This window comes from Urocampus carinirostris, chromosome 15, assembly GCF_059441175.1.
Source record: "Urocampus carinirostris isolate Australia breed hairy pipefish chromosome 15, RoL_Ucar_1.0, whole genome shotgun sequence".
Taxonomy (NCBI): Eukaryota; Metazoa; Chordata; class Actinopteri; order Syngnathiformes; family Syngnathidae; genus Urocampus; species Urocampus carinirostris.
The window spans coordinates 7,614,297-7,628,010 of record NC_142363.1 but is presented as its reverse complement, the minus strand read 5'-3'; the positions used below and the strand labels follow the sequence as shown (position 1 = coordinate 7,628,010).

The 13,714-nt window shown below is 42.4% G+C and overlaps 1 protein-coding gene across 3 annotated transcripts in view; it reads right to left on the bottom strand.

The window, feature by feature from the left end:
- Positions 1–13,714, bottom strand: part of sntg2 (syntrophin, gamma 2) — a 59,390-nt gene that overhangs the window by 42,970 nt on the left and 2,706 nt on the right. For all 3 annotated transcript variants that reach the window (XM_088354458.1, XM_088354459.1, XM_088354460.1), the window contains exons 2-5: positions 3,729–3,866; positions 3,573–3,629; positions 3,412–3,469; positions 529–572 (exon numbers count right to left, since the gene is read on the bottom strand). In XM_088354458.1, the coding sequence (XP_088210584.1) occupies positions 529–572; positions 3,412–3,469; positions 3,573–3,629; positions 3,729–3,866 (297 nt within the window). The remainder of the gene's footprint in view (positions 1–528; positions 573–3,411; positions 3,470–3,572; positions 3,630–3,728; positions 3,867–13,714) is intronic.

Here is a 13,714-nt window from a genome sequence, read left to right as displayed (position 1 = left end):
GCGAAGCAGTGGAAGGAAATATTGAATTTCCTGAAAATATTGCTTAGGAGGAGAAGAGGAGGGGCCTCACACCTGAGGAGACTAGTGAGGGGCCAGAGGAGAAGAACTTGAGTTGGATAGTAATACTAATGACATGTTTAACTCTACACAAGGGCTAGATTCTTAAGAATAGTATATATCAAGTACAATAGGATTTGGGGGTAAGGAGGTAAGAAAGGAGTATCTTACATAATTTCAGGTGTATAGCATATATTTGTATGTATTTTTGTTTATTGTCAAGTTAATTGACAAACACTTGGATTTTGTTTTAGTTGTTTGATATTACAGAATATTCTCTTCTTTTGTGCACTTTTTTCTATCTGTCCAAAACTTCATTTTTTGAATAAGGAGGAGGATATTAAAAATGTCTTTGAGAAATTCGATTCATCGATTAATCAATTCAACAATGATTAAAAATAATAGTTAGATCCAGCCCTAAACCAAACTCTATACAAGGAAAAAAGAAACAAAAATATGTGACACACTCACCTCCAACACGGCATCACCAACGAACAGCTTTCTTGTCTGATCAGCTGCAGTCATCAACGGACAATCGTTATAGGTTAATGAAGCATTAGAAATTAATTGTTAATTTCAAATGCATTATGTGTTGGATATAACAATCAGTTTCTCCTTTAATATTAATCGTGTGTATCATCTAAACCAGGGGTGTCAAAGACAAATAGAGGGCAGAATCAAAAAATTGATGACAAAGGAATTGCTGGACTCATCGTTTGGTGGAAATGAAAGAAGATGCTAATGCTACTTGCTAATGCTTTGCTTGTCAAGTCAGGTTTATTTGTGACGCCCATAATCACAAGAAGTCTCAAAGGGCTCAACATACTAATACAGACTACAGACCATTATTAGATCTTCCCCTGATCTAAAACCTACATGAGGTAAAGGAAATATGATAAAATAAAATACACATATATTGTCAACATGAAATATAGCTCATTCATAAGCTATAGAATATAAGTGTGTTTTAAGCGTAGGTCTAAAGTTCCACTGAAGTTGCAGATCGATTCTCAGAGTACTGAGCATTCCACAGCACTAGGGCATGTGCCAAAACTTTTTCAAGTACTTTAGAAAGAAATTGTAGGCTTGACATCGGTTTAAAATAAGCTTTCCAGGTCAAGGTTGGGTTGTTTAAGCGAAGATTTAATGACAGCGGACTTAAAAGACACTGGAGCAACACTCAGGGAGAGCGATATGTTGATACTAGTTAATACTGAAGGTCCAAGGACCCGAAAAGATCTTTAACCAGTGAGCCAGGAAGTGGATCAAACAGGCAAGTAGCCAGTTTGGCCGTACTCAGCTAGTATCCCCTATTGCAATTTTAGACAATACTAAAGCCACACTTGTTTCTATAGGAGGGCCACTGTTGATAATTACAACTTTGGCAGTGTTGCGCCGTAAAATGCCCCTTTGTAGAGTTGAAATCTTTGGCCCGGATCCGGGCCAGGCCCAAAATTTAAATTAATAAGTTGGGCCGGGGCGAGGCGGGGCCGGTCCGGTCTCTCTTGCGGTTTTTCTTCATGGAGGATCTGCACAGCAAGCACTTACTTACTTACTCAAGTAATTATTTAGATGATTACTTTTATTTCTACATGAGTGATATCATTCTTCAGTAACTGTGCTTTTACTTGATAAATACACTTTGGCACTGCACCCCAAGTACTTTGGCGCAGAAGTGCACGCTTCATGTCAGAAGTGCTGCATTTTGGGTCTGTGTGTTCGGCACCAAAGTACAGTGGAATCTCGGTTCTCGACTATAATCCATTCCAGAACCCTGTTCGAAAACCGATTTGTTCGATCACCGAAATCATTTTTCCCATTACAGATAATCGTTTTAATCCGTTCCAACACCCTGAAGGTTTACTTGAATGTTTAAGGTAAACATAAAGCTAACCCAGGCTAAACGTACATTCGCGTTATCGTAATCTTCCGTACGAAATATTACGCTAACATGAACGTGTAAAAATAAAAAAAGGATAAAGAAAAGAATTATGAATAAGATTTCTTACCTTTGTGGTGGTCAGCAGAAGGCGCAGCTGGACGGTGGTGCTATTATTTCTTTCCTTAATGCAATAGTTGTATGCACTACTTTTCTTTTTTCACCTGTAGCAACTTTGCTACTTGCACTGACTTTCTTCGAAGGCATAATTAGGGGCTAAAACACTTCGTACACATATATCAAAAGTGAAAGCAAAACGAAGCACATCCGCACGCGATAACTGTTGGTCACGAAAAGAGTGATCTACACCCGTATGCCGCTCAGCATCACATCCTAGCATACGCACTCACGCATTACCGGCGTTCAAACTCTGATTTTTGGACCGAAAAGCAAGAATTTCTCGAAATTTCTGGTCAGACTCCGATTTGTTCGAACTGAGAGGCTTTCGAAAACCGAGGTTCCACTGTACACACTTGATTTGAGTGACCGATCCCGAATTACACCTGAAGCTACACTTTGGCGCTGCAGTTCAGCGCCACGTGTACTTTAGCCAAAGAAGGTTAAACAGTGCCAAAGCGCACACTTTGGCGCAAAGGTATGTACGGTGCTGTAAATGCAGCTTTGGGTTTACTTCAGACCCGGTCCCTCAAATCAAGTTAATTCGTCGAGTTCGGGCTGGTTTGGGCTTCTATACCCGCGGGCTGGGCCAGGTCGGGCTGGATTTTTTTAGGCCCGATTCTACTTCTATTCCCTAGCATATGTCATTCGCACGAACATCACTAAAATGACTTAGTATCTCAATTTGGGGAAATATTTTATAGAACAGTAAAACACAGAGTATTTGCACCTTGTATGGAAAACACTTTTGAGCCGGTTGAAAATATTTACTTTGGCAAAATGACACAACATTTTCTTACCAATCGTAGGGCACATAAACGAGGCTCTATCATGAAGACTATTATGCTGAAATGAACTGTCAAATTATCAACAGATAAAACGAGAGACGAACAATATGGCGTAATTTCGCCAAAGTCAATATTTTCTCAAAAGTGATTTTTATACAAGGTGCAAATGCCCTTTCCTATAAAAGCTGTGGTCATCCTTTTTCTAAGCCTTTTGGAGTAATGAATTGTCCCAATGTATGCTCTGTTTTATTTTATTTTGTAACTTTGTAATAAAAGTCCTCAAATGAAAAGCTCTCTTCAGCTGATTTTTTCTTTGCCCATATACTTGGTCGGGTCGCAGGAGTTCAAAATGTGGTAAAAGACAGAATTTCTATGCCAAGAGAAGACTGATTTTATTGTTGGGGGAAGGTCGTCTTTCGCAAGAATATTTTCTCAAGTTGTATAATGACCCTTGTCGTCTTGATCAAAGAAAGTGAGTTGTGAACTTTTAATGCGGGATGAACTTCTTACCTACTTGATCTTTAAAAATCTTGGAAATAACCACCGGCACATTATTCTCAGCACCTCCCTGAAAAGCATAAGAGAGACGAAGACGAAATCTACAACTTCAAACAGTCACCTTTGCTCGACAAAGCACTTTTCATTTGTAATTTTCAAATCAAGGTGCTTACTTTGATGCTCAAGCCTAGACCACCAGGTCCTTGTCTTCGGAGAACTACAGTTCTGTGCTTTAGAAAGTGGGAATTTCTCATTGGCAAAATGATAGTGTGAATGTAATGATGCAGCAAAATTCAGTGTGGATCTGAATACTTCAGAGGGGCACTCACATTTAAGTGGGATTGGCTTCCTTTTGTGCACACCACATCCAGCTTCTGTATGGTTAATTCCTTTTCGGTCAGCTTCAGGCAGACATCATAGAAATTGTTGGTCTCCTCGTTGTACAGCAAAGCAATTCCGGACTTCAACTGTTGAAGACGAGAGGGGCATTGACATTTTGTTGGGTAATTAAGTGCACAATGAATGCGTAATCCACGCTTTTGAATAAAACTGAGGCAGTATATCTTATTTCATGTGAGTTTTTTCTCTGAACATTTCAAAAATGGAACCAAAAGCACCACCGGTGGCATCCATATAAGTCGTTGGCTTGAGAATGTAAATCCTTATTTCTCTCTTATTTTGTTTGCTGTTTAGTTAACATGTCAGATACCGATTATGGCGTAATCCGAGAGAAATTAGTCCATGTTTTTTCCAACATTCATATAACGCATGATAGGAATAATATCGGAGGTTTGATAGTACTTTACTTTATTGTTCATATTTACAAAATTCCCAACATTTAAACTTTTTTAATCTCAATCTATACATCCAGTTTTAACTGCAGTTTAGTTATCTATAAAACCCTACACTTCTTTCTGTTTCATCTGTGTCAATGTCAAGTCGCTGATATTTCCTCGAGTGCTGGAGGATTTTCGTTTATCATTTCTCTCTTTCTCTTTGTTTGGAATAAGGGAAAGGATGGTACACACAATCCATAGATCGCTGGACACGGGGAGCAGGTTGCTCAGACACGAAAGTGGTACTTCCGTGGCGAGCGAAGGCAGTGTCGAGAGCGGGAAAAAACAGATCTGTGGTCGGGACGGGGGAGCAAAAATCGTAGTCAAGTTCAGATAATGGGTCGGAGTCGGGAAACAGACGGGAATCAAAACAGGAGAGTCAGGGCTGAAAGGCTTGCCTAGCGTGAGCTGAGGTTCGCAGACGGACTGACAACCGGTGACAGAAAGACGGTGGTTTGAAAAGTGACAGGCAGCAAATCAGCTTTCGAGGCAGTTGGTGCCAAAGGAGCAGACTCAGGTGCCCCGCATCAGTAATCATTACACTAGGCCTTACCTTATTTGGCCACTCACTTCCTGCCATGATTACTGATTCGGGGGACCTGCGGCTGCCTCGGTGGCGCCAACAGCCCTGGTCGCTGATTGGCTCCTTGCCACTTTTTAAACCCCCCAGCTACCTGTTACCGGCGTCCGATCGTTGCGAACCTTCAGCTCCCGCTAAGGCAAGCCTTCCGACCCTGACTCCCTGTTTTTTGGCTCTCGTTCGTTTCTCGGTTTCGACCTGTTTCCGTTTGATCACGTCTCTGCTCCTGCGCCCCGACAACCTGACCTGTTTTCCTGTTTTCGACACGCTATCGCTCGCCAGAGAAGTGCCACTTCTGCGTCCCAAGCGACCTGCTCCCCACAACCAACGATCACTGGATTGTGGGTACCAGCTTTCGTCTCCTTCTCAATAAAGCTAAGAAACTAACGCAATTGGGTTGTCTCCGTTCCTGGTGCCTGACACTTCCTGCTTCTAATTTCCACCCCACAACTAGTGTAATTGTCCTGATTACCCTCCAATCACTCCTCTCTCACTTCACTTTTTAAATCCTCTGTTACCTTGGCTTTATGCTAGTTGATGCCTCTCTTGTCATGTCCTAAGCTCTCCTGTCACAGCCTTGTTTATCCCAGTGTACCGAAAACTTGCCATCTTTCTGACGAGTACAGCATGCCGAACCTTTGGACTGCAGCCTTTGCAAAAGTGAGTTTACTGTATCACGCACTCCTCGCCTGCCTCTTGGACCACGACTGCTGGCTCTGTTGGTCTTGATACTCTTGCTCCGATACCTGATTTCCCACGTACCGTACCCTGTTTGAATAAAGACTTCCATTGCTGCTGCACTGATCAGTGTTTCCGCGCTTTGCTTCTGAACCGCCCCGGGCGGGTTCCTGACATTTCCAATGCAACTGTAATGTTAGGGACTTGAATATTTAATACATTTTAGTTACTTTGCGTGAAGGGGTAGTTACATATTTATTTTTCCAGCCAATTACATTTTGTTGCATTTATAAGTTACATCGGGCCCTTTGAGGACCAGCCATTACGCTGATGTTCCACTCAGTGAAAATGAGTTTGACACCCTTGCTTTAGTTGTAGCGTTTAGAAATTCTTGAAATTTGGATTCTCTCTCTTCTGTCAGACAAGATTTATGCTCAAAATCTTTCATAAATAGAGTAACCTATATATAGAGGAGCCACTATAGTTACAACATTTCAGAGCTCAACCCTAAATATGAAATTAACTTGTGCAGTGAGTTCACAAGTTATACTGATCTTCCTCATAGATCAGGGGTAGGGAACCTATGGCTTGGGAGCCATATATGGCTCTTTTCATGGCTCCAAAATAAAATGTAACGATTGCACATCTCTCTGTGGCGTTCCAAAGTCAAGTGATTTCATCCCGATTTTGGTCCATATAAAGCCGAGGCAACTTAATGCAGAAGTTCGATAAGAAACCATTTAAACTGCTAAATAAAAACCCTGGCTAACGACTTTGATTGGGTGAGCAGTACAAGTCGGCGGATCCCTGCACACAGCGCAAGGCACTTCCTTCTCTCTCTCGCTCAGTGCAGTCTACACTGAAAGTGAATATGACGATATGCTTATCGTTTGCTCTAATTTGTGACATTTTTACAAAGGAACTTTACACGCACATTGTTTTGAGACCGTTATTAAGGACAAATTTCATGGTAAAAAATTGCCTCAGCACTCTTAACTGAAGGTGGAAGACAAATTGTAAATGGCATATTTACATTGATTTGGGACACAGGATTTGCCATTATTATCATTTCATACATTTGATTAAATCATCAAATGACACAGTGAAATAAAATGTCCTGAACAATAAGCTTTTGTTTACAGAGCGTGTTTGGCAGTTTGTTGAATTTTGTCTGAAAATATACGATGTGGCTCTTTCAATTTATTTTTAAAACATTTTATGCTTTTATGGCTCTTTGGGTCAAAAAGGTTTCCGACCCCTGACATAGATCAACAAAAAACAAGACTTCTAACACATCATTACATTTGATTGACTGCTGTTATTACATGCCAGCTTGTAGAAAAACCCCAATCAGGTCAAAAGATAGACTATGATGTTTCACCTTCAGGAGGTGTAAGACTGCATTTATCTGCTTTTTTTGATGGAAGCACTCAGGGAGAGTGTGCCCATAGTTGCATATTCTCTTTGGCACTCATCTTGTTGACGGTTAATCAAAGAGACATTGACGTTGCACTCTGAAATAGATACATTGAATTCACTACACTCTTATTTTGCTGATGTCTATCCTATATTCATACTCCCATAAGGGTACCGCGAATTTTGGGCTACAGAGCACACTTGAAAAGCCGCATGAGCAAATTTTAAAACTAAACTATGTTTTGTCTTTGGACAAGCCGCAACGGATTTTAAGCCACAGGCTTAAGCCCGGCGCACCACTGCCGCCAATCGCGTGCCCACTTACATGAAACCATTTTCAGCTCAACTGCCAGACTTTACTTCACATGTTTTCGGATCATGGGACCATTCAGGATCAGACTATTGGAGCTATTAAGAAAACTTGAAAGAAACATCTCCTGGATGCAACTGAGACGCATCGTCAGTGATGTATCCTGAGTTCATTGAGTGTTTCAAGTCTCGCAACATCAGACACTCTCGCCCAGGTGACCCAGCCGAGATCAGGCCTCAATTTGCGTCCCAGTAGCAGTCCACGGATCTGCCCTTTCGAGCCAAAGCCACTAGCGGATTTAACGGTTTTCTTCTTGGCTGCCCCTGTCACACCCAACCGTCCTAGGACTTTGCAGTAGGATCGTCCAGCAAAACCCCTACAGCCGACCTCTGTAGGCTCCAAGAAAACTTTCCAGCCCCTGCCCCTGCACTCTTCCACCAGCTCCTGGTACTTTGCGCGTTTCCTTTCATTGTCTTTCTCAATGCGCTCTTCCCACAGGACTCTGAGCTCCAGCATGATCAGGTGTTTCGAAGTCTCTGAGGTAATTATCATGTCTGGTCGGAGCGATGTTGCTGATATATGCTGGGTGAACCTTAGTTGTTTCCCAAGGTCGACATGCAACTGCCAATCAGAGGCAATGTGGAGGAGTCCGGATGTTGTTTGTGCACAAGCCCTGGGTTTCTCCCCTGCCTTGAGGAAATTGACTGCCTTGCTTGTGGCTTGATGGTGTTTGCCCCTGTTGACTGCTAGGGCAATGTACTCAGCAATTGCTTTCAGCACCGGGTCATGGCGCCAGCGATAGCGACCATCAGCCAGGGCCTTTGGGCAGCTGCTGAGGAGGTGATCCAAGGAGCCTCTTCTAGAGCAAAGGGGGCAGGAGGGTGTTTCGCTCTTTCCCCACACATGAAGGTTCGCTGGGCTTGGTAGGACATCGTAAACTGCCTGCACAAGGAACCGGACACGGTGGAAGTCTGCTTGCATGATGTTCAGATCACTTTGCGCTGTAATGTGTTCTCCCATCTTGTCCATGCTCCTTGCTTCCGGAGTCCGACTGCCCTGCTCACCCGCTCTTCCAGAAGATGGTGTCTCTCCATCTCTTGGGCTTGACTCACTTTGGTCTTTGGAAAGAAGCCCAGACCTGCTCTCCCCAAAGCCAGGACCCCAACCAGAGTCTTCTGCCTCAATCGTGACTCTGCCACCTCCACCTCCTTCTGAGCTCTCCACTTCCTTCCGGTTCTCACTTCAACCCCAGCTAATGACACTTTGCTGTCCTTAGACTATGTTAAAAGAAAACACTTATAAGGCTACGTCACATAAAAAGTAAGCGTTCCAGCCGGGCTTTTTAGAAATTCACTGGCTTTAAGGTGTTTGCCAACGGCGGCACCTTGCAATTATCCAGGGTAAATGGTTCTCACACCTTTTAAAGTTCTGTATGTATGAAAAGTAGAAAAATGAGCTGAATTTGGACTCATTTTATTGATTTTGATCGCTCCGAAACAGAGTGCACTCTCAATCGTAGAGAGTGCTGATATTTTGCTTTTTTTACTTGAATTAATTTCTATCCTTTGAGTGTTTTTTCAGAGGATCTGTGCCTAAAATGGTTAAAAATAGAATTGTGAATATTTAATTTTTGGCATTTTATCATTTATTTATAGGACTGAAGAGTTGATATTTCTAATCTTTATTTGATTGTTTTACATTTTCAGGGATTTTGAGTTGTTGTTTGACATTCAATTTGTTCAGTGTGTAAAAAGCTGAAATTGTTTTGTATTTTACAATGGTTTTGTAGATAAGCGAACAATGTAATTTATAGTTCATGTGTTTTTTCAGGGATCCACATAACAAAAAAACTCAAGTATTTTCAAGGATTTCAAGCACCCGTACAAACCCTGTGGGTAATATGCTTTATCGATGCTTGGCCCGGTGTTTGGGATGAGACGAGGCAGGGTGACTGGATGGCCCGCAGGGGGGCTTCATCATTCATGACAGTGCGGTGTCGGCCCAGCTGTCCAAGTATGGAGTGGGAGGAGGTTGTTGGGTTTGGACTGCAACTGAGTGGGCGTGGCAATAAGGTAAGTTGGAGCTATCTGTCATTCCAGATCTTGAGAACATTCAGTAATCTAGTTGGGTCATTTCCATAACCGGCCGGGAAGCGCCAGGGAAACCGACCAGGTCTTTGGGTACCGGGTGCAATATGGTTTAAAAACTGAAAGTACACTACCAGGAGTGGAGCCTGTGTTGTAATTTAACTCAACACAGGAAACCTGAAACCTGTCACGTACCAGAACAGGAAACAGGAAGGAGAAGCCAATCGCAAAACCTTACTCACAGTTTATTGGGGAGAGGAGGAATGCGCGCACACTCGATCCGGAGATCGTCGGTCACGGAAGTAGATTGATCGGAACGTCGAAGTGGTCAAAATCAAACAGATCGGGCCGAGAACAAAACAGGATCAAAACACAGGCAAAAACGAAGATTCACTGGGCTTGGGAAAACAAGAGCAAAAAAAAAAACACAGGCAAAACGAGGATTCACAGAACTTGGCAAAACAAGAGAGTTTAGCAGGAGTTTCGCAGACGCTCCGACACGAGGCGACTCGTAGCCAGCGTTTAAGTACCGTATTTTCCACACTGTAAGGCGCACCGGGTTATAGGGCGCACCCCCCAAAAATAGTTTTTGGTCCTATATTTTCCATATATAAGGCGCACCGGATTATAAGGCGCTACAATGGGAACGTCGACAAAACAGTCAGATGGTTCAGTCAAACTTATTACCCCCTTAACATTCCGAAAGCTTGCAAAGAAGCAAATACGTGTCTCAGACATGTACGGAAACAGTGTCTGTACGATGTCACCAATCACTCAAATGCATCGTTCGGAAGGTTAAAGTCTTGGGATTCAAGAAATGCCAAACATTTCTTAGTTTCCATTTTATTTTTTGCTGGCAACTGTGTGGACAGCAAAGTAAGAATTTTTTTGTGCAGGGGAACGGGGTTCTTTACTGTGCATATGACAATAAACACTTTGAATTGAATTTAGTTTAAAAATAGACTCATCACAGAAACATCAAGATCGTTCTAAAACAAGATACCGGGAAAATATAAAGCCGCATAGCTCACCTAAGTTCTCTTGCAGCCATCACGTTCATTAATGATACGTAACCATGGTCTTCTTACAACCGTGAGTGTAGTAAATCCCGGAGAGTAAAATATTTACAAATACAGAATAGTAAAAAATGTTTTCTCTATGCCCATTCATCTTTTTCGGCCAATTGCAGGCTTTGTTTCGCCCTTTAGCCTATGCGAGCCTGTAAATGATCAAAAGGATCCGCCCCCTTTACCTTCGAATGACTTTAGCCAATAGTGACTGATTCAAATGATGATTGACACATTGGTTAGGAAATGAAACGCCGGTGTATAAATCCCAGCATACACCGCGGACTACTTTGCCTTCGGGGGAAAATCTAGTCGGCGGCTGCGTGCCTTAGTTACAAGACTTTGCGACTTAATTTTGATCCATATATAAGGCGCACTGTATTATAAGGGGCATGGTCAGCTTTTGAAAAAAATAAAGGCTTTTAGGTGCGCCTTATAGTGCAGAAAATACGGTAGTCAGGGAGCAATCTGTCAACATGTTTTAGCTGGTGTCCATGGGCGGGGCCAATTGGGCGCCGTGGTAACCGTGACAGAACCTAGCGCAGCACGGCGGGGACCAATTGAGCGCCATGGCAACCGTGACACAAAGTTGATAAGGAGGAGGGTTTCGGGGAAGATAGCAGGAAGGAGAACGCAGTCGTCATTCAATCACCCCAAATCAAAGACATTTTAACAAAATTTCATGAAGTCTCTGGATTTGTGGAAAGGAATAACCTGGAGAAAGTCGGGCCATCACTCATTATCACGTCTGCCACGTACATTTCCGACAGATTAACAAAAGCCGCTAAAAGCCAACGTCATTGGAGCCGTTTTTTTAGAAGAGCGAAGCAAAAAGGCAAAGGAATACTTTTATTAGGTCCTTTATTCTTTGTTTTTTCCATTATAACCCTCTTGTTTTACATTTATTGTGCGGTGATTTAATTTTGACATGCATTTGTTTTATGTTCTAATGCGCTTTCATAATTTATTAAAAAAATACTTTCAGGGGGCTTGGAACAGATTAGCGCATTTACATTCAAAGTGCGTCTCTACTTACAAAGTTTTCAGGTAACAAAGCTGCTCGCAGAACTAATTAAATCTGTAAGCAGAGGTACCACTATACCGTGGGTGGTGATGCATGACTGTTTGTATTTGGGAGAGCAATGTTAATAGTTTTTTCCAAGACCAGAAAATAAAGAAAGAACAGGTTTGTGATGCCCTTAGAAGTATCAAAAACCACACCACCATGGGCTGCCCAGCAAATAACCAGGTGTGAGTGGTTAATAGTCATGACCCCAAGTGAGGCAACAGCAATAGTAAAGGGACTCCCAGTTTGAGGTTATTGGGTTCTGTTGTTACGCTAGAAGAGTTCTCCGGGCAATTGAAGACCTGATATGTGGGTGAAAAAATTGAAACATCTAGAACACAGTCAGTTGAATAGATCCATCCAAACACTTGTTTTGCTCCTGGTATGTATTATATGAATAATGTTAGCAAAAGCACTGACTGATTTCTCCTCTAGAAGGGCGTCATAAATGGTTTCAGATGTTACAGCGGAGTCATACGTCGTGGAAAGGGGCAGCTGTTTTCCTTGTCCCCCGAATATTTAACTGAGCGTCAAAATAATTAAATATTTTCAATACTCTGCGACAATAGTGCTTTCCTCCAAAAATTGCCACTGCACACGTGACTGCTTTAAGATAATGGTAGTTGTGATTAATCGTACAATATAACTAGACCTCTGTGTATTACTCATTCATTTTATTGGTGCCCTGTTGCTGTTTTTTCCACCACAAAAACAAACTGCACCATAGTTAAAGGAACTATGTTTAAAATGTAGCAAAGGGGCTTCTAGTCAGTAGCTTTTTACATCTTTTGTCAGCCTCGCATATTGAACATGTTGACTGGTCAGAAGTCTTTCTTTCAAAGACACATTACACATATATTAAATAATAAAGAAATGACATGAGAGGATGCAGAGTAATAAGTAGAAATGAATGAATAATGAAACAAATACAAAATACAAATGATGTTTTGTTGTCCATCCATCCATCCATTATCTGCACCGCTTATCCTCAGCAGGGGTGCTGGAGCCCATCCCAGCCGTCTTCAGGCAGTGGGAAGGGGACACCCCCAACTGGTCGCCAGCCAGTCACAGGGCACAGAGAGACAACTGACCCGGGCATTCACACCTAGGGACAATTTGGACCGGCCAATTCATCTGACATACATGTTTTGGGAATATGGGAGGAAACCGGAGTGCCTGGAGGAAACCCACTCAAGCACAGGAAGAACATGCAAACCCCACACAGGAAGTTTTGATTACATGACCTCAGAACTGTACCGCACACGCTGCCTCTTAATAATTTCATCCAATAGAAATAAAACACATTTGCACAGTGAATATGGAGGGTCACGAAACCAGTGTTAGGTTTTAAATATTAAAATGTATCATTTACCAAATTGTTCGAATTAGTTATCTGACCCCATTAACATTCTCGTTTCTTGAAGGAAAAGATGCACAAGAAAAGCCGACATTTTCGCACTGGGGCAGATTTAATTTCTTTAACTATTTAACTAAGTGAACTCCATCGAATATGGCCGAATTAGTCGAATTAGTGTCGCTCGAGTCTCTGTCGAGCGTTCTCTGAAGTCAGCCTTTTTCTTTCGGCCCACGACTTTCCACAAGATGGTGTCCCGGCTCCTCCCATGGGCGTGCCAATGAAGCCCCCCGGGCTCCACCACCTGGGAGAAGAGCGCCGCGATGTCTGGAATTAACCAACACAGCAGAGCGTTTCTGAAAACATTGCCTGCCGTCCTCCGTCATCAGGGCCCCTCCGCGTCTGGATGCGCTGATTATCTTATCAGCCTCACGTCCCGTTCTGTAGACAACATTTTCCACCACTCATGCCTGCCCTGAACGTTCACTGCTCATTAAATAAAGGCACTGTCAGTAAATAACTACAGTATTAAACTCAATAAATGTAACTTGTATTCAATCATATAAAATCCTTTATAGTCAAATGTATAAAATCCTTCACTAGGCACGTCTCTCTTTCTTTCAAAACGTTCCCAGGAAGGTTTACATTGATCCAGCAACGGCAAACTGTCCCAGCAGGCAATAATAACCTTGAAGAGCTACACAACTGTCAAACAAATACACACAAGCATCACTTCCAGACAGAGCGTGCTTCTGTCTCAATCCATCATCATATCTGACACAACACTGCCACAGGGATTGTTTCTAAAAAAATGTGTACACCAACATAATACTTAGATTGACTAGCCCAGGGGTTGGGAAACTTTAAACTTGTTTCCCTCCCACTGTTACTTAAGATCATTGAAGCTCATCTTGACCTTAA